This window comes from Castor canadensis, chromosome 5 (genome assembly GCF_047511655.1).
Source record: "Castor canadensis chromosome 5, mCasCan1.hap1v2, whole genome shotgun sequence".
Taxonomy (NCBI): domain Eukaryota; kingdom Metazoa; phylum Chordata; class Mammalia; order Rodentia; family Castoridae; genus Castor; species Castor canadensis.
Genome location: NC_133390.1, coordinates 86,221,577 through 86,242,212, shown reverse-complemented (window position 1 = coordinate 86,242,212; position 20,636 = coordinate 86,221,577). Strand labels below are relative to the sequence as shown.

Genomic DNA, 20,636 nt, shown 5'->3' with positions numbered 1-20,636 from the left:
AAAAGCTCCCTGGAGATTCTAATGAATACTCAGGACTGAGACTACCATCCTTAACAATCACATGCCAACTGTGGTCAGGCTGGCCAGACTTTCCTCCCAACTAAACACAACTTTTCAGAGCCCCTAGCACAAGCAGAGAGAGAGAGAAACTCCCATGATCACAAACTAAGAAATATTGATGGCTCTCATTTGCTGGGCACTTATTATCCTGTACACATTTCAATTTCTGTACATTTGCTAATGTTTGCAACACAACTTTGCTCTGGAAATGACTTCTGGCCTCATCCCCTGGACCACAACGTCCGTCTGTTTTGCGAGAATGATTCTGCCTCCAGGATTTCACAGGGAATTCCACCATGGCCTGGAGCAACCCTATCTTCTCTTCCTTTTCAGCCCTATCCACATCTTCCAAGAGTTCTCAAGAGGCCCTTATTTGATCTCCCTTATGTCTACATGGGTGGGGGCCCTCAGATAGAAAAAAGAAACTATCACTCACTCACCAACGACATAGATGCGGTCCCGGAAACTCACTGCATTGATGCATTTAGCCTCTACTGGCATGGCCGACTTTAAAGTCCATTTATTGGTTGAAGGGTCATAACACTGAGTCTTGTCCGTGGCCAGTTTTCCATTGGGCCCACCACCAATCACATAGAGCTTCTTCTTGTGGCTGGTGGCTGCGAAGGAACTCACATGGACAAGGAGGGGTGCAGCCTGCAGAGGGACAGGGCAGAAGAAGAAGTGGTAAGTCATGCAGCCCAAGTTGCTAGAGGGGCTCACTGGACATATGTCCTAGAACACAAACTTGGGCATCCTTTGCTGGAAGTAACCAGTCCTATGGACTTGACTGTCCTCAAGATGCAGAGATAATCTAAGCCTTCATTCTCCACTCACTCTACAGACTCCAGGCAGGCTACTTCTACATGTTTCTCCCAGAGGCCAGCTCTTTGGGAAAGAGGGCTAGAGGCAGGAATAAGTGTTTTTATATACATGAAGCCAGTCAATGTTGAAGGAAAATGATTTTTCAAATATTCACATTCATATTCACCCATGTGTTCATTCATTCATAAAATACTCAATGCCTACTATGTGCCAGTGTTGATTGTCCTTGGTGTGCTGGTTGGTATCCAGGAAGAAAAGCTGGTGTAAGGGTTATAAGGTGGCCACAAGGCTGTCTGACTCTGGAGCAACATTGCAAACTTGGGGACCATGCCAGACTTATGCTTCTACCTTGTAAACCACAGGACACTAAAAAGGACTTTCAAGATACTCTTGCCCACTTGCATGACCCCTTTGGGTCACGGTGGAACTCTGTGATGGGACTGGACACCAGCAGAAGATCTTGGGCACATCACCCACAAATGTTAAGGGTTCCTTGTAGAGCACTTTTCAGATTGACAGGAATAAGCTGGATGTCATAGTAGCCCAGGCTTGTGCCTAAAAAGACCGTTTTTTACACTCTTGGAAGCTAGAACTTGCTCTGGTAAAAAGAAAGAACATTTGAATTGAGAATAACCTAGACATGCAGGAGGTAAGGTCACTTCACTTTCCCTGAGTATGATATACACCCAGCATTGCATTACTAATGATTTGCATGCAGGTGTGTAAATGGTTCATCATTGATATGAAAATATTCAAAGGCTGACTTCTAATCACAACCCAATGACTCTAGGTTCATGTATAGTAAATAGATTCTCAGGTGTCTGGTGAGGAGAGAAACAAGACAGAAGACATCTAAAGAAATAGATTCTGCCCAAGTGCCAGTGGCTCACACCTGTGATCCTAGCTACTCAGGAGGCAGTGATCAGGAGGATCATGGTTTGAAGCCAGCTCGGGCAAATAGTTCTCAAGACCCTGTCTCGAAAAACCCTTCACAAAAATAGGGCTGGTGGAGTGGCTGAAGATGAAGGCCCTGAGTTTAAGCCCCAGTTCTGCATGCACAAACAGAAAAAGCATAAATAGTTTCTGTGTCAGAAAATGCAGACCAAGAGATCTACCATCTCAGGAAAGGATCAGCCTCCCCTCTATGCTGGGGGCTCTGGCCAGGAGAGGCCAGTGCCCACACAGAGCCCCACCACCTGGAAGGATGTTGTTACTAAGACATGATCAGCAATGCTGGAGCCATGTTTCCTAGGAGGAGGGAAGCACAGAGCTACCAAAATGTCCTCGGTGGGAGCAATCAGAAAGCCAGCCTCCACCATAGGCAGATGTCTTTTGGTTTTTTAAAGCTTTGAGGAAATAATACAGTTACATATAGGAATAATCTCCCATACCTCTGACCAGCAGTTGTGGAACGGGTCGTAGGTCTCCACATTGTTGATCCTCTGTAAGCCATCAAAACCGCCAATCACATAGACCTTACCACCCAACACCACCATCTTATGCCTCCAGCGGCCTATGTTTAAATACTCAATCTGAATCCATTTGTTGATTGAAGAATTATATTTCCAGACATCGTGCTTTGTTTCTTTGCCACCTACAAGAAATGCAAAGCATTTAAGAAACCACCAGTTATGTAGGAAATACAGCTTCTCCTTTCATTTCCCAAAACTCCACAGGTGCTGAATCTTTAGCCTAGTCCCACCCTAAGAGGAGACAAGAGAAATCTGTGTCTAATGAGGGGACAAAGCAAACACAGGGGAACAGGAAGAGACAGAAAATGGTAAAGAAACTGCCTAGCAAGCATGAGGAACTGAGTTTAAACCCCCCAGGGCCACCAAAAAGAAACAAGAAAGAAAGCTAAAAATATATTGTGATTCACCCTTTCAGTAGACTGTCTAAAAGAACAACAATAGTGACAACAATGACTAATATTATTCAACTCCCACCATGCACTTGGCATTACTCCGTGCTTTATGTGTAGTATGTCACTCAACACACATATCCATTATGCCAACATGCAGTGATATCTAGATTATATTGTTAATTGAAGTACACTTTTCTGGTGATTTAAATTGTGTATGACAAGCATGCTTTAATTTACTGCTTGTAACATTAAAAAATAAGCAATAAACCTAAGAGAAGAGAAGGGCAAGTATACAATAAAATGTAGTGTATGTGGTGAAGACCGTACATGATAACCAAACTTGTTTTCTCTCCTGGGCACGTAGCTAAGCCACATTTCCCAGTCAACCTATGTGCTTGGTGGGAAGGCATATGGATAATTTTTGCCAATGGAATATGTGCAGAGCTGTGCCCTCTTAATTCACTCACTTCTCTTCCCTCACTGAAGGCCACGTGTGGAAAATGGCAGTATCACAAGATGAAAGGAGCCTGGGACCTGAGAGGAGCAGATGGACAACCCTGACATTCACTGTGTTAATTTACTGAGACCTAGGATTTGTCACATCAGCTGACATTACTTACACTAAAAACAATGTCAAACTGCTTTTGTAAAATATTGAAACATTCAGAATTCTAATGGCACAGGCACATTGCCATAATTGGTGTTCTATTCTCTATATCGTTTGACTAGTCTGTAACAATTAAAAATATTTCTACAAGATAAAAGAAAATTATAACCTCATCAATGGTATAAACACATCCAAAGAAGAGCCGTCCTGCCCTTGATTTTGGAGGAAAACAGCTGTGGGAAGCCGCTCTTCCCGGACAAGTTCAGACTGGAAAAAAGCCTTGAGGGGTGAGGAAGGAATTCTGCCTCCTTTCTTAGGGTAACAAGAAGAGCCAAGTGGCTTTTAGTGTGATGGGAAAGCCTGGGACTTGGGCTCAGCACCTGAGTTGGGATTCTGCTTGACACATACCAGGGTGTTACCCTTGTTGTGTTCTAAACCTTTCTAAGCCTCAGTTTTCTCCTGTCTTAAAAAACCTACCTTACTAATAAAAGGCAAGCCACTGAACGTTGCTATAGAGTCATCTACTACGTGGTAAAGATGGTCGCGACTGTGTTAAGTATGTACTGAGCATTTACTCTGAGGTCGGACACAGTGCTAGGTATAGGGGAGACAGTGTTGGCTCTCCTGGAACTTCAGGTCTAATGACAAGATGAGATAAAGTTGTGAAGAATTATACAATGATCTAGCAATGAAAAGAATGCCTTGTCACACTACTTCGGTGTGCTAATGAAGTATATCAGAGTATGACTAATAAACACGGGAGGGGGTCAGGTTTGGAGGAAGAGCAGGCATTTCCATTCAGTACTGTGGTCCTAAACTGAGCTCGGTGCCCTGTACCTATAGCAGAGACTAAGCCCTAGCATCCCTTTCCTTCTTCCTTTTCCATGAAGAGCTAGACCTGTCTGCCTGCTCCTCTAGATCCTGGTGCCCTAATGGTCACACATTAGTGTTTATTAAGTAATAAACACTTATCTCTCTGAGATAAAACCACCTGAGCTCCTGGTTCCATAGTGCGGTCCGAACTAGGTCATTGCCAACTCCCAGTCATTCTTGCGGGACGGCTGCCTGGCTCACTCAGGAAAACGTGGAGTGCTATTGGGGGCTTGCTTTGGCTCCACGTGGCTCCTGCTTACCTGAGATGTAGACCTCATTTTTTAATGTCACGCATGCAAACTCCACCCACTTCTTATTCTCACTCTCCAGCTCATGCTCCGTCAGTGGGAGCTTGGCCACCTCCAGGCGGCTGCGCCTCAGGGGGTCCAGGCAGGTTACCTCTGCCACAAATCGTTCATCCTTTGTGCAGCCACCAATGATCATGAACACTTCAGACTGGAACTCATGCATCCTGGGCTTGGTGCGCTCCGAAATGATCTGGAAGTCAATTCGGGAACATGTAGACAAGGAGACACATAACACGATGGTGCAGAGCTCAGGCAAGGGAGCCATACAGAGCAGGTCCTAATTCCCAATTCTGCCACTGTATGGCCAGGGGACTTCACCTCCTTGAGCCTCAGTTTCATCATTCATACAATGGGGGTCTTGGTGTTAACTACCTCATAGGTTTATTGCGAGGATTACATAGGACAATATGTAGTGTGCTTGGCCCAGGACCTGGTACTTAACAGGCACTCAATAAATGTGTTAATTGTTATTTTTATTGCTATTTTAGGAAAGCAGGGTCTATATGTCAACAAATATACTTCCTGCCTCTTCCCTCCTACCTGGTCTGAAACCTTAAATCCTGGAATGGAATTTCATTTTTGACCATTTCCCATTCTTCCTGGTTTCCATTTCTTCATGAGCTCTCACACTGTGCTCACCACCAACCTTCTGGAAGGGAAGTCCTTGACAGTGGCCACATAGAGCATTCAGAAACTCAGGGGGAAAAAAGGGACCAGGGTGTGGCCAGAGAGGTTGGGGCACTGGTCCTAACATTAAGTATATGACCTTCAGAGCCTTGAACAAGTGAAGAAATCCACAGCACATTTATTCAGACCTAGCTGAAAGAACAGAGGTTTGTAGTTCAAATTCACTCTACTATCTATGGTCATGTGACCTTGGGAAACAATGCAGTGTTTGTAAAATACTTGCTTTTGGTTCTCAGCTATCAAGTCATGTGAGTATTCATGAGGTCACGAGGTAGAGGGATGAACATGGCCCCTGGCACATGCAAAGCCTTCACCAGTCCTGTCTATTTGAGCAATGGTAGGTGTCAGGTAGATATTACTAGAAAAGGAATAGCTACCTTCTGGTCCCACCCATCCCCTAGACGCAAGGACAAAGGTTCCATGGCCACGCTGATGGAAGACAGAGAGGCAGCATCCACTTCCAAGATGGCCAAAGCAGCCTCTTTTTCCTACCAAGTTAGGCTGATGTAACACAGATTATCAACTTTGATTTTGCTCACCAGTGTTAATAAATAGGTAACAGTAGCAAAGACTGAGCCCTCAAGGGGTGAATCCAAGCAATGGCCACAACCCAACCAATGCCCAACCTCTACTTTTCCATGTGTCTTTGTTATTTGTTGTTCTATCCCAAACAGCCAGATCCAGGCAATTTTGCATCCTCAATATTTGAAGCTGGACCATGACCATAAAATTCATTAGAGTGGGGATGTCTGTGGTGGGACAAATCCTAAGGGCATCAACAGTAGAAAGGCCATCAAGGGTGAAGATGGCCATGGTGGCCCAGGGAACTTGGAAACACTTAGAGGCACCAAGCTGGCAGGACAGGATTTGAGCAATGGGCTAGCTTCCAAATTTGGCCACTCTGCAGCTTTCTTGGCAGCTACCAGCCTGGTTCCTGGTTCCTCCCCTCTCTACAGCTGAGCACAACCTCCAGCATCAGTCTGGTCCTCTTTCAAAGTGGATTTTGGCATTGTAGGGCAACACTTAGGGACTGCACCAACCTTCCAGCTCTGGTTCCCTTATGACCTCTTTGGTTCTGAGAAAGCTGTCCTCAGGAGTAGAGCCTCTGCTCCCATGTCCCCACCCCACACTTGTCAGAGGAACCTTTATTGTGACCAAATTAGTCTGTGGAAGCTTAGGAAGCAGTAAAATGAAGGGACAACTTTTTTCTTCCCCCAAAGACCTTCCAACAAAGGGTCCAACTACCACTCTTAAGGCAAATGAAGACCACCATTTGCTTTGAAGTTTCTAAAATTCTCCCACCATCACCACCAGCTTATAGCCAGGCAAGAGTAAATGGAAGAAATGATGCCAGGACACGAAGGGTTAAGGTTTGAGAACGAAGGTTAAGACAAGTGTGTCCACAGAGTAGCCTTGACTCCTACTACTACCATCAGGAATAAATCCAAGATCACTGAGCAGCAAGCAGACTGGAGTTTCAGGGAACCAACTGGCAATGGCACCCCAATTCAGAGATCTTAGTGGTTTGTTGTTCAGTTGTCCAGACTATAATATGGTAATGAGAAAGTGCATTGAGCAGGCTTGGGGAGATAAGGCAGCAAAAACCAGGGACAGATTGAAAAGAGAGATTTTAGTCCCAGAGAGAGAAAGAAATGCTTGATTGTGGGAGACACCACCACCATAAAGAAACTGAGTGACAATTACACCAGATTCCTTTGTGGGGCACTTGCCATATACCAGACACTGTACACTAAGCACATTTCAATTATTATCTTATTTAATTCTGAAGAGTTCTGTCAGCTGTGAGGTATTACTAACCCCTGTACAGATTAACACTTCAGCTTAGAATAGCTAATAAGTTGCCCAGCAGTACACTGTCAATAAATTATGCAGTCAACGTTAAAACCCAGAGCCACCCCAGGACCTTGAAAACACAAAAGACAATGAAGATATTTATTGCAGGAATTTTGCAGAAGATGGAGTAGGGAGTTATTACATCAGAGGAAAGTCTTTATCACCTGTATCTCAGCTTAAGAAATGAGAATAAGCAAAAAATAAGCAAAAATAACTAGCACACTGGAAATACAGAACACTGGGAAGGTAGTTGGTCAAGACTCTGGACTAGGAGAGCAGTTGCAGAGACTGAGCCCTATCTGCAGATTGTGGGCAGATGTTGATAGCCAGTGCTGAGCTGCCTGCCAAGGACCCATATATTCAGTGTGGGATGGAACTCATGTGGTTGTCTGGGCTTTCTCCATCAGCTGATTCATCACCTTTCATGTGCTAAATGTCCCATTGTCTCTGACAGACCAAGAATTTTGTAAGGCAGAGACTGTTTTTGCAATGTGCTATGGTTTCAATGTGTTCCCTAAAGGTGCATGTGCTGGAAATTTAGTCCCCAGTGTGGTGATATGAGGTGGTAGAAGCTTTAAGAAGTGAGGCCTCTTGAAGGTGGGAGATAATTAGATCTTAAGGTGGGGGTACCACCTTCAGAAGGGCTTCATGCTGGTCTCATAGTGAATTAGTTCTTATAAAAGTGGGTTGTTATAAACTGAGGCCATCTGCATACTTGATCCATTCTGCATGTGGCCACTTGCCTTTTCTGCTTCTCTGTAGTTTGTGACACTGTCATGGAGCCCTTGCCAGGATGCTGGTGCCACGGCATTTAGAGCCTCCAGCCAGAAAAATCATGAGCCAAATAAACCTCTTTACTTTATAAATTACCCAGCTTCTGGCATTTTGTTATACCAACACAAAATGGGCTAAGACAGTATCTGGTATCATATCTGGCATATAGTTGCTGCTTAGAGTTTATCTGTAAAAAACAAAAATACAGCATATTAAAATGTACATAATGTAGTCAAAGTAGTCCTTAAGGGAGAATTTATAGCATTAATGCTAACATTTAAAAAAGTAAATGTCTCAAATCAATGTCCTCAGCTTGTCCCTTAAGAAACTAGAAAGAGAAGAGCAATTTAACCCAATCCCAAAAAAGAAAGAAAATAATCAAGATCAGAGTAGAAATAAATTAAATAAAAGATGGAAAACAATAGAGAAAAAATAAAATGAAACCAGAAGTTAGTGGTTTGAGAAAAATCAGTAAAAATGATAAGCCTTTAAGCAAATTTTTCAAGAAAAAAAAAAAAGAGAAGACACAGGTAGCAGAATCTAGAATGAAAGATGGAGCATCACTGCAGATTCTATAGCTAGTGAAAGGATGATAAGGGAATACCAGAATACCTTCATGACAATAAATTCAGCAATCAGTATGGAATGGAAACATTCTTTGAAAGACACAAAATATCAAAGCTTATTCTAGAATAAATAGATAACCCAAATAGTGTTGTATCTATTAAAGTGATAATTTGTATTCGAAACCCTCTGACAAGAAAGACTCCAGACTCTGGTAAACTCTACCAGACACTTTAGAGTACATTCCCAGAGTGAATGAATGAACAGTGGGTCTAAGAACCACCAAGAACAGGAGAAGGAAGAGCCTCCTAAGGAGCTTCAGATGGGTGAATGCTGAGCCACTTTGGGCTGAGGTTTCTCCCAATCACCTACAGAAGAACCTTGGTGGCTAATCTCAGAATAAGTGCATACTGATAGGCACATGTAAACAATGTGGTCATGTGTAAATGATTAGCAAACTGTCCCCATGTCAATAGTTCCTGATGGCTTTGTTGCTCTCTCCTAAGCCTGTTTTTATCTTTACATAAAGTTCTGAATAAAAAATTTCTCCAGATATTGTTAAGGAGAACCAGCTAGATCCAAAAGTATTATGAATTAGCCATCCTGGTACCATTTAATCATTCAATAAACATTTACCATTACTCAAGATATACCAAGGACTCTCTCCCAAGATCTAGAGATGAAAAGTCCAGTAAGCCATATTGCCTACTGTCACAAGCTCCCAGTCTAGAGACAGTTGCAATAATGAATTCAATGGCTACCATGTTGCAGTTGATCGAAGGGCTATAAAAACAGAGAGGTCTCTGGAGAAGGTGATGCTTGAACCGGATTTTGGAGCAAAAGTGGAAGTCAGCTAGAGGAAGGAGAAGGAGGCAGTAACCAGTATCTGCACCATCCTAGAGGCTAGAAAAGCAGCCCACTTTGGGGAATACAAGCAGTGCTTCAGAACTACGGTAGAAGAGGGAGGTGGGAGATGATGCCAGAAAGTGGGCAGTAGGTAAACCATAAATGCTAGGCTCTGAGAGCTTTGGCAGGAAGTATCAAAGCAACAGGAAGCCAGTGAAGAAGGTAAGTCGAGATGCTCACATTTGAGTTTTACACCATCCCGCTGGTGGGAATGAACTAGAGGGAGGCCAGACTGGGAATAGGGAGATGGGTTCTAGAGAATTTCCAGAAATTCAGGAAGGAAATGATGTTTGAATCAAGATAATGTCAGAGGAGATCGAGAGATACAAAATTTCACCGCAGAAGACAACTAGGACAGCAGTGCTCCCCCAGGGAATGATGACCGCACAGGACACAGTCTGGTTTGTGTGTGCACAGCTGTGAAGAGGAAGGATGTGCCAGCACAGTGCTGGATACTTTCCATAACCTCCCCTAATCTCTCAGTAGCTGTCTGGGAGTGTAGTGTCCCGCATTTTACAGGTCAGGCATCTTCTAGAACTCTTGATCAAAGTATGAAAAGTGTAGCATCTTCTACTCAATGTCCTAAGGACTTGTGAGCCAGCTTTTTCTGCCTCTCTGAGCCCCGCTGGCTAACCCCTTACCTCTCAAGTTAAATATGGCACCTCTCGCCTCCAACTCACCTCATTGCCTGAAAGGTGGTACATCCTGGCTTCCTGAAGCAGCGGGAAGACCTCTGGGCACTGCCTAATGAGGGGATCTGCTTCCACCATCTCCACAAAGTACCACGGGTCCAGAAGTGGTAAGCGCACGTTCTCGAGGACACAGGGGAGCAGGCAGAGTCGATCTGACTGCTTATGCCGGACCCAGCTCATCACCGTCTCAAACACCTGAGCCTCCTCCGTCACATACAAGTCATCACTCTTCAAGATGTGGTACAGAGTGTCCACGGGAAGCTCAAGGAACTCCTCAGAATTCAGAATCTGCACGAAGTTTTGAATGATGTAACTCTGAACTTGCTTCTTCAGGCTGTCCAAGGAGTGTGTGTCTGCAAGCCTCAGGATTCCTACACAGTTTTCTGGGTTCAAGGCTTCTGTGAGGAAGCTGGCACAGGCATCCACCATCCTCAGGAACTAACAGAAAAGAAGGGTGACAACTCAGGCTGGAAAGCCATTAGTTCACAAGGATGTTTATAAGTGAGTTGTATGTAGTAACAATAAAATAGAAACAACCTAATTACCCAAGAATAGGGGACTAGCAAAACAAATGGCACATTCATGTAGTCAACAGTTCTATAATCGTTTTTAAAATGTGTTGTAGAAGGGTATTAAATCATGTAGAAATGTTTATAATGTGTTTAATTTAAAAATCCATTCTCTGAATTTGATCAAGACCATATATATATATATCTATATAGATATATAGATATAGATATATAGAGAGATGCAGATATATATACACACATAAATATATATAGATGTATATATATGTATGTAGATATATAGAGAGATATAGATAGATAGATAGATAGATAGATAGATAGATAGATAGATAGATAGATATAGCAAGTACAAGGCCCTGAATTCAAACCCCAGTACCTCCACCACCAAAAACAAAAAAATGTGTAAATGATTCCATAAAAATAGAATCAGCAAAATCTAGACCATGGGAAACTCCACAGAACAACTGGTTTAATTTTTTCTACAAATATATTACAAGGAAGAGAACTTTAGAATAAGAGATTTAAGAGATGCACCGAGTAAGGACAGTCCTTACTTGGGTCGCTGATTTAAATAACAGCAAAAAATAAGTCAGCAAAATGTTTCCAAAGACTAATATTTGCTGATAAGAAGCAATTAATTAATTTTAAGTGTGCTGATGCTCATGTGGGGGTTTTTTAAAGAAGAATCCATATCTGTTAAAGATACTCACTGCAGTATTTGCAAAATGAAACACAAAATGCACTTTGCAAAGCCACATGTCCTACGCTATGAGCCTTTTCCCGCTTCAGTCACACCTCAGCCTGTAAATGTGGACCTGAAGGTGTGACTCAGTGATAGTGTTACAAATCAGCTGAGTTTAGTATAAATATTTTATTTTTACAAAGTACATAGAATATAAGCATAGAAAAAAAAGCTAAAGAATTAGGACCAAAATTATTTGCAGTTGTTTCCCTCCCTGTGTATCAGATAACTCGGCAAATTATGCTGCGATTGCACAAGAGCGTTTGTCTCTCACTTGTCCTGCACAGGGCTCTTCATTCCAGGACCCAAGCTGATAGGAAAGCTGTCACCTGAGATATGCTGGCCTTGTGACAGAGGGAGAAGAAAGACGGCAGAGCCTCCCATTCCATTCACATTGAACTGGCCAGAGTAAGTCATGCAGCAAAATTTGTCAACAGAGGGATGATAATCTCTCCACAGAAACAGGTCCCACAGATGGATAGGGCATATACTATACAAAACCACAGTCTCTAATAAGGTCATGAGAATTTTTCTATCTTTATTTTATATTTAATTTCTTTCCTTAGCCCCTAAAATGAATTAGAATCACTTTTATAATTTAAAAGTTAATTTGTAAAAGTAACGATTGGCTCCCATGTCCCCTCATGAGAATATGAATCCCTGGTGCTTGGATAGCCTTTACAGCTTACAAACCTCTGTCATAGTCACTATATTATTTAATACTCTCTTTACAGATGAAATCTCAAATGCATCATCTGTTAATTCTTATTTGTCATTCTTAGGGCTTAGCTCTAAGACAGTCCAATCTCCTATCTCCCCTCCTTTCTCCACTGTGTCCCTTATAGAGTCAAGTTCTCCGTGTGCTTGAGTTGGTCAATTAATCAAGAAAAGGACAAGGGAGGCTGAGAGGAAGGACCTTGTGGGGAAGACAGGTCCTGGTGAGAGGATGGGTGAAATAGACATGACCAGAGTGAGGTGCAGTGTGAAGGAGAGAGGTTCACATGACAGGAGGTGGAGGACACAGGGCTGTGAGGCCTGAAGGTGAGGATGGGGGCAGGACTGGTGTTAGAGTGGATTGAGTTGACTTGGGCTCAACCTATACAGCAGAGCAACCTAGGGACATATAGCCCTGACTTTCTGGATCATTCTCAGTCACAAAGTATGATCTTTCCCTGTCAGATTGCACCTTCTGGAAACCTTGCCCTGAGAATAAATGCAAAATTGAAGAAAGCCTAACTTCTGCCTCAGATCTCCCTGTCTGTGGGCCTCAACTGTCTGCAGCTTGGCTCCTCGCTTGACCAACTGTGGAAACAGTTGAGTCTGAGAATTCTAACACCTGCTTAGTTGTTTTCAGGTTTTCCATTCAAAAAGTAAAAATACACGCAAAGCCCAAGTGTCATTGAGCCCTCAGAACTTGTCACCAGAGCCCTATCTGGCCCTGCCCATGGAGGCATCTGAAAGGGAACTCACAGTGAGTGGTCCACCATGTTGGCTTCAAGTGATATGAAAAGTAAATGGATATCTCTAAGTATTTAGACTCTGGCCCGGGGCTGGGGGGTGGGGGGGAGAGGAAGCATTCAAGACTGGTGACAGTGGTGGCCTCTAGAAGCTGGGGTCAGGGTGAAAGGAAGAATTAAGAATTATCTTTTAAAATAGAGAAGTTGCTCATGAACAAAGGACTTACCAAATGGTAATGCATAAAATGCTAATAATGGTTACAGATAAAGTGATTGATTTAGGGTTTTTTTTTTTAAAGACCTTGCTATATACAGTTTTCTATCTTGAACATGAATATTTCTAAATCAGGGAAAATATATAAAATAAATGCTTTCTCATGATTTTAAAGTACACAAGTAGAAAATAAAATTAAATGTAAAAAAACAACAAAAGACAGTCTGCCAAACTCTTAGAAGTAAAAATGAGTTATTTAATCATCACAACGATGTAGGTGCTATGATCATTACTATTTTATAGATGAAGAAGCCAAATCCAGAGAAATAATCTCCTCAGGTTTATAGCTTATAAAAGGTAGAGCTAAAATTAGAGTTACCTGTCACTGATTCCAAAAATGCATTTTTTGACATTACTTCAAGCTGTGTCAGGTCAAATAATACATGAAGGAAGTTGTCAGGTCAGGGCTCACTGATGCTGAACTGCCCTGAAGAGTTCAGATGATCTGATCTGCCCAGACACAGGGCAGGCTGGCCAAGAAGATACCAGTTCCTATCCCTGCTCCACGACAATTGCTCAGCAAAGAAGGAAACCAGAGAGAAAATCTAGTCAAGGGCCAAAGCTCATGTGTTTTAGAAACATTGATCCAAACTTGTCTTCACACTCGGAATGTTTGGGGTTTTTTTAAAACAATTTAAAAGTTTGATTTTTTGTATTTATTTGCTTTTAAGATAAGTTTATTCAGGGTCAAAGGTTTTTTTGGTGTATATCGAACCATACATAGTAAGGGGGTTTCTTCATGACATTTCTATACATGCATATAAATGTACTTTGATCCTACGCACCCTCATTCATCCATTCACCCACCCATTCATGTACCAAGCATCAATTATGTCTGAGGCTGTCAACTCCTGCTGGGGTTCAGGGGTGAGCAGGAGGTAGTACCTTGGAACTGAGAGCTGACAAATTATGGAGGAGGCAAATCATCATGCAAAGAATATAAAATTACAATTGTGATTGGTAGCATGTCCCATAGCACAGGGATTCCACTACCTGAAGCCAAAGACATCCCCACTCCTACCCTTCAAGCCATCCACACTCTGGCTCAGCCATCACCAGGACCCTCCCTCAAAAAATCCCAGTCACAACGCGACCCACCTCCTCCTTCTCCAAATCTCTTTGCGCTTCCCTACCTCAGTGCCTTCCTAGGCTCATGCCATCTCCCTGGCCTGCACACCCCTCTCCCTCTTCTGTTAAAATTCCCTGCTCCTCACACAGACAAGTTTGAGTCCAGAGCCCAGTTGGACCAATTTTTAAAATTTAGTTCCCTTTTAAGTTTACCCAGGAAAAAAAAAAAAAGAAGTGAAAACCATGGTGATCATAGGGTGTTTTAGGACATCATAGATGTCTTCATAGGGCTGTTTTTTTCACTCAGTTATTAACCCTGGGACCCACAGATGGGCTCCAGTGTGTCTGTGAGTCCTGACATGTGTATGCAAGCCTTTTCTTGCACATGTAGCATTTTTTCAAATAATAAAGTTTACAGGAAACACTGGGATACTCCCTCGTAGTCTCCTGAGAACCAAGTCAGTACAAGAGGGAGAGCAAAATCAAGAGAACCAGAGAGCAGATTTGAGCCTGGGCTTGTAACTTTCCCCACCTCTGGACATTTAAAATTCTGGATAAATAATAGTGTATGAAGAAAGGATGGAAATGAAGAAGTAGAGAAATCCCACTTGTCTGTGTTCTTTCTCAAAAGTCACTTCTTCCTTGATGGCTTCTCCATTCCCCCAAAATGGAATGCATTCCTCCCCCTCTGTGCTCCTCTGGGCAACTACCAGCCTGCTTTGGGCACAGCTGTAACATTTCTGCTTAGTACTAAAGTCACCTGAGACTAGCATCTCAAAGGCCAATTCTAGGTCCTACGTGTGCCTTTATTTCTAGCAGTATTTAGCACAAAATCTGACAAAAAAAAAAGAGAGAAGGGAATGAGAGAGAGAAAATGTTTATCACATACCAGGAATATCTTAAGACTTGTACTAGACATTTTGACCTGTTATTGCATTTAACAAATAAAGCTTATTTTTTAACAATTTTATTTAGCACAGTAAAAAGAGGAAGGTATTAGCATTTATATAGTGGAGAAAATAAGAGAATTCAGAGCAAGGGACACTTTTCAAGGACACACAGCTAGTAGGTGAAAGAGAGAACCCTCACGATCCCTGCTTGCTCACTCTCTTCACTGGTGTCACCCTGTTATGTAACTTGCATTCTTGAGCTAATAAGATGCCAGAAGAATCCAAAGAAACCTATGAGCTCAAAGGCAAGTGGGGGGCCTCTAAGTTGCCTAAGTTCCCCTAAAATATGCTTCAACAAATACTTTCGAGTGTGAGGGACGTTGGATAGCATCCTGAGATCCTGACCCACAGCTGGGAATTTGCTGGTGTGCAGGGCAATCATGAGGAGGAGGTTAATACTTTTTTTTCTTCTCCACATTCAAGATTATTCAAGACCTTAGGGTGAATCTTCCTTCTCAGCCTGTACCATGATCTTGTCTGGTAGATCCGAGAAATGACAGATAATGGCAACAGAGCGTCAGTTTCCTGTTTGAGGGAACATATGAACAAAATGTTGCAGCACCTGACTGTCCAACAGGGAGACGAAAATATAACCAAAGAAACCACCTGAAAACGCCTGAGTTCCCATGAGACGTATCCGTCTTATAGAGCTCATTTCTATTTCTTCTTGTGAGAAGTGTCTATTCACATCAGTCGTCCACTTTTTAATTGGCTTATTTTTTGTTGTTAAGTTTTTGTTGTTTTGTTTGGGGCAGTACTAAGGCTTGAACTCTGGGCTTTGTGCTTGTAGTTAGGAACTCTGCTACTTGAGCAGCAACCCCAGTCCAATTGTTAAGTTTTTAAGTTCTGTAAATATTCTGGATATTAAGATGAATAGTATGAGATGAATAGTTAGCAAATATTTTCACCCATCCTGTAGGTTGTCTCCTCCCTGGGTTCATTGTTTCTTTTGCCATGCAGAAGCTTCTTAGTTTGATAAAATTCCATTTGTCTACTTTTGCTTTTCCTCAAAAAACTAATAATAGATTTACCATATGATCCAGCTATTCCACTTTGGATAGATATCCAAAGGAAATTAAATCAGCATACCAAGATGTACCTGCATTCCCATGTTTATTTCACCATTATTCACAAAAGCTAAGATACAGAATCAGCCTGGGTGTTCATTCACAGATGAATGGACAAAGAAAATGTGTTGTACATACACAATGGAGTATTATTCAGCCATAAAGAAGAAAGAAATCCTGTTATTTGCAACAAAATAGATAAGCTGAAGGATAAATACGTTCAGTGAAATAAGCCAAACACCATGGAAAGATAAGTTTCAAATGTTCTCTCTCATATGTGGAAACTTAAAAAAAAAAGTTAATCTGAAAGCAGAATAGTGAGAAGTGGGGAAAAGGAGGTTGGATTTGATTAGTGCATACAGAAATGTCCATATGGTAAGATCACACTGAACTCTATTAGAATGTGAAATTGATACAAGCTGATAAAAATAAGAATGAAAAAGGGGATGCATCCCCTGCTCCCCATCTTCCTGCCCCTCTTCCTCTTTGCATTCTCCAAAACTTTATGGATTTCACCAGATGGTTCTACACCTCCCTTGAGGTTCCTGCAATTCCAGTCCACAATAACCAAGACCTATTTTAGTCTGAATCAGCAATTTAATCAATCGCAGTACACAAGTGACCTTAGAGTTATTACAAAAGGTCTATGAAGCATTGGTATTCTTAACTGCACTTCCAAAAAAATCAGTGTGCATGTAGGGTCAGTTGATGAGATTAATACAATTCAAATTTACCTCAAAATGTTTCCAAATTTTTTGCAATTTTTTGTTACCACTTTATTCTCAAACAATAGATATTAAAAGTAAAGCTCTTTTCCTGTGAGTTCTGAATTGGTATTTAAAAAGGTCCTTCCTACTTAAAAATAATAAATTACCACTGTTCCTCATCTTCCATCCTCACCTCTCTTCCCCTCTCCCAGGCCGTGTACCAGCTCCCAAGCTGTGGGAAGAATTCCCCAAACCCCAGGATGGACAGGCTCTTTTCTCTTCTCTCTCTTTTCAGTCCTTTCTCTGGATTTAGCTAAGAAGTCTGCTGGTTCCTGGAAGCCAAATGGAGAGAGAACAAAACGAAGGCGCTAAGTCCCGCAAAAGACCTGCTCACTCAGGTGGACCAGATGCCGGGTGCCAAGGTACCTGCAGAAATGGACTAACCTTGCGAGTGCAGTCAGGGGAAAAGGATCAAGGCTGAGGTGAGTGTGGCCAAGATTCGGACAACAAACAGACCCAAGTTTCAGAAGACATAGTGGTGGCTCCATCATGCTAGCAGCACACAATAGAGGACCTTTGTGGCCACACTCAATGGGCAAGTGTCACAGGTGGTACTTAATGACTCAGCACATCAGACATTCAGCAGGGTGACTTTATCTGGGGACATGGTTGAGCTGGCTTTATTGCCTGGAGTGGCCGGCTGCTCTGATGTTGAGTAGGTATAATGTGTAGTCCCTGTCAATGACAACAGAAGTCTGTTTCACATTACAGTAATGAAACCTACCTTTTCCTAGGTGTCTGACATATAGTAGGTACTTTAAAATGAGCCAATTATCAGAATTAACCTGTGAGATACATCCTTTTCTGTTAGCCTATGACATTTCTGAAAACCAAGTTTGGGCTGCTTACTGTCCCCTTGAGGAAGGACGAGCAATTTTTGCTGGGGTTTTGAGCAGTTCTGAGGAAGCCCTCACACTCCGCCAGTGGAAAACAAGAGTGGCACACACTGATGCATTCATGCACACACTCATTTATTCAGTCAGTATTTACAGAGTACCTACCATATTCCTAGGTGTTGGTTAAGTCAAGAGCCACCCTAGGTCATCAGACTGGCCACTGACCACATAGCTATCTCGGCCACATTGGTCTTATGAGCATTCATCCAGACAAAAACAAAAGAAATAATAGAGAAAATGCAATGCCAGGATCTTCAAAGTCTCTCCAAATGCCACCTGACAAACGTTATATCACTGTCCCGAAGGTACAATGGAGGTACCACTGGCTCTTCTCAAGCCAGGCAAGGTAATCAGCCCCACCACCATGTCCCCCTTTCTTTCCTCACATCAGCTTCAGGGAATAGCCTGGTGAAGTTTCCTCTTTTAAGCTGCTGATTCCAGCACACTGCTCTATGTTGTAGGAATCCTTCTGCTCTAAGACTAAATGCAAGTGGGTATGGTCTCCCTACCTTAAGTCTTCTTACTGCCCTGCAGAGAAGCTCTCAAGCCCTTATTTGCCCATGAATTTTTATAATAAAATGAAAATAAATGGATAAAAATGAAAGCAACAAACACGGTGAGGTTCTCTAAGATTGAGAAATCTTGGCAAGTTCTTATGGTCATTGTGCAAGGTCTGTGCATTCTGACTGCCTTGCTTATCTAAAACTCAGAAGACTGGATATCCAGTTAAGTAAGAGACAGACATTTGCTCCTCTAGAGTCCCTGCTGGGTGATAGTCATCTAATGACCCAATCTCACATGAGAACATGTCCCTTGGGCCTTTCCTTTTACATAGATCTCTTACCTTTACTCTTCCAAAAACTACTCAGGGAAAATTTGTTTCTCCCTATAATGAGCCAAAATATCATGGCCAGTTTGCCACAAAGTTCCTGTGGTGAGCAGGTAAGTCAACACACGCCACACTAAAGTTTTCCTCTAACAGAACTGTCCCATGCCAGGATAGGCAACTCATCTGTGAATGGGCCAGCACTTGCCTCATATGAAATGCTCTTCCCAAACAGCAACAATGGCGATTGGCTGGCTCAACAAATTGTCTCTTTCTGACTGGGAAAGAAGCAATTGGTAAGTAACAGGAGGAGACTCAGAGAAGACCTAAAAAGAGAGGCAGAAAATGAGAAAGCATCTGAGTCACATCAGTGGTGTGAAGATTTAGAAATTTTTATTACCATTGGGTGCCAGTGATTCCGCCTATGTAGCTACTTGGAAGGCTGAGATCGGGAGGATCAAGGTTCAAAGCCAGCCCAGGCAAACAGTTCATGAGACCCATCTCAATCAGTAGCTGGGTATGGTGGCATGTGCCAGTCCTTCCAACTACAGCAAGAAACTTAAAATAGGAGGATCACAGTCCAGGCTGATCTAGGCAAAAAGCAAAACCCTATCTCCAAAATAACCCGAGCAAAACTGGAGGCATGGCTCAAGTGGTGGAGCTCCTGCCTAGCAAGTGTGAAGCCCTGAGTTCAAGCCCCTGTTCTGGTCCCCCCCAAAAATAAATAAATAATAAAATAAAATAAGAACTCTTTAGGGGTGGGAGACACCAGATATTCTGGTATTCATTGATTTCATTTCCACAAAGGTGGTATCAACTTCTGTGGATGTCCTAAAATGACAAGACAAAATGCCAACTCTGGCACACTTTTCTCTACATATAACTCTGAGTTAACTGAAATAAGACACCTGTCTACTTCATTGTTCCAATAATGTATCATACAAACCTTTTAAACAAGTTCTTTTAAAATCCTAACCTAAGATTAAAAAAACAAGATTTAGGGATGACTTAAAGAAATGTTCTCATAGTTCAATGTGAGCCCAATTTATCCAAGGTAAAAACTATCCAAAATAACATAAATTAATTAACACAAAGATGATGGGGGAAAATTTTCAGTTGGCATCTATTATATGTCAAATACTTTATAGATAGCATCTCATTTAATCCTCCTAGTAACTCTCCTTGAAAGTTACCATGTATTATCATCTTAATTTTAAAAAGAAGAAGAAAGAGCCTCAGAAAATTTAAATAGTCTGTAGCCACACAGCAAATAAACAACTGACTGGTGGTTAAACCCAGATCTGTCTAACTCCAAAGCCCGTGTCTTTTCCACTCCACCCCTTCTGTCTTATATGAGATCATTATAGATAACTGGATACAGTTCTCAGCTCAGGAAACCCCAACAATATAATGTGGTCATTGGGGTGAGGAAAAAAAAGCACAGCTCTACATATACTGACCTATAAAACTCACCAAAATACATAATGAAGTATATCAACTTTTGTGTTTTTAAACTGAGGACAATGAGTGGGAGTAGCATGCATACATACCAACTTGGATGTGCATAGAATAAAAAGACCAGCAGGGCACTGTTAACAATGACAGAGGACAAATGTCATTACCTTCCCTTTCATATTCCTGGTTGGAACCTGGGCATGTTTACCCTTTCAAAAAAAATAGGTTTTAAAAACCACAAAGTGATTTCAACAACCTATAAACTTCTGTCCTTTTTTTGTGCGTTGAAGGCATGAAAATTGTCCCCATTTCCTGTGTCTGAGACTCAGCAACAAGTAGTCCAGAGGCCATGGAAATCAGTGGGGTAAACAAGTGTCTAGAAGCCCACAGCACTTTTCTCTCAGCTTCATGAGCATTAACACAGGAAGTAAATAGCCTCAGAGTGAAACTGACTATTTTTTACCTAGAAAGTGAAAGAGACTTGGAAAACTTTGAGGTGAGGGATTTCCAGTATACAGGAATCAACCATGAGCAGAGCTTTCCCTGTCGCTGTCCTATATCTGTTCTCAGCCACCTCTCTCATCAAAACCAACCTC

General features: G+C 42.1%; 1 protein-coding gene and 1 pseudogene across 1 annotated transcript in view; one reads left to right on the top strand and one right to left on the bottom strand.

Annotated features, from left to right (window-relative positions):
* The window catches only part of Klhl6 (kelch like family member 6), a 57,429-nt gene that overhangs the window by 3,512 nt on the left and 33,281 nt on the right, over positions 1-20,636 (bottom strand). Inside the window, exons 3-6 of the mRNA XM_074073652.1 lie at positions 10,000-10,449; positions 4,487-4,724; positions 2,274-2,476; positions 501-714 (exon numbers count right to left, since the gene is read on the bottom strand). Of these exons, the coding sequence (XP_073929753.1) occupies positions 501-714; positions 2,274-2,476; positions 4,487-4,724; positions 10,000-10,449 (1,105 nt within the window). The remainder of the gene's footprint in view (positions 1-500; positions 715-2,273; positions 2,477-4,486; positions 4,725-9,999; positions 10,450-20,636) is intronic.
* The window catches only part of LOC141423281 (WW domain-binding protein 11 pseudogene), a 110,580-nt pseudogene that overhangs the window by 79,909 nt on the left and 10,035 nt on the right, over positions 1-20,636 (top strand).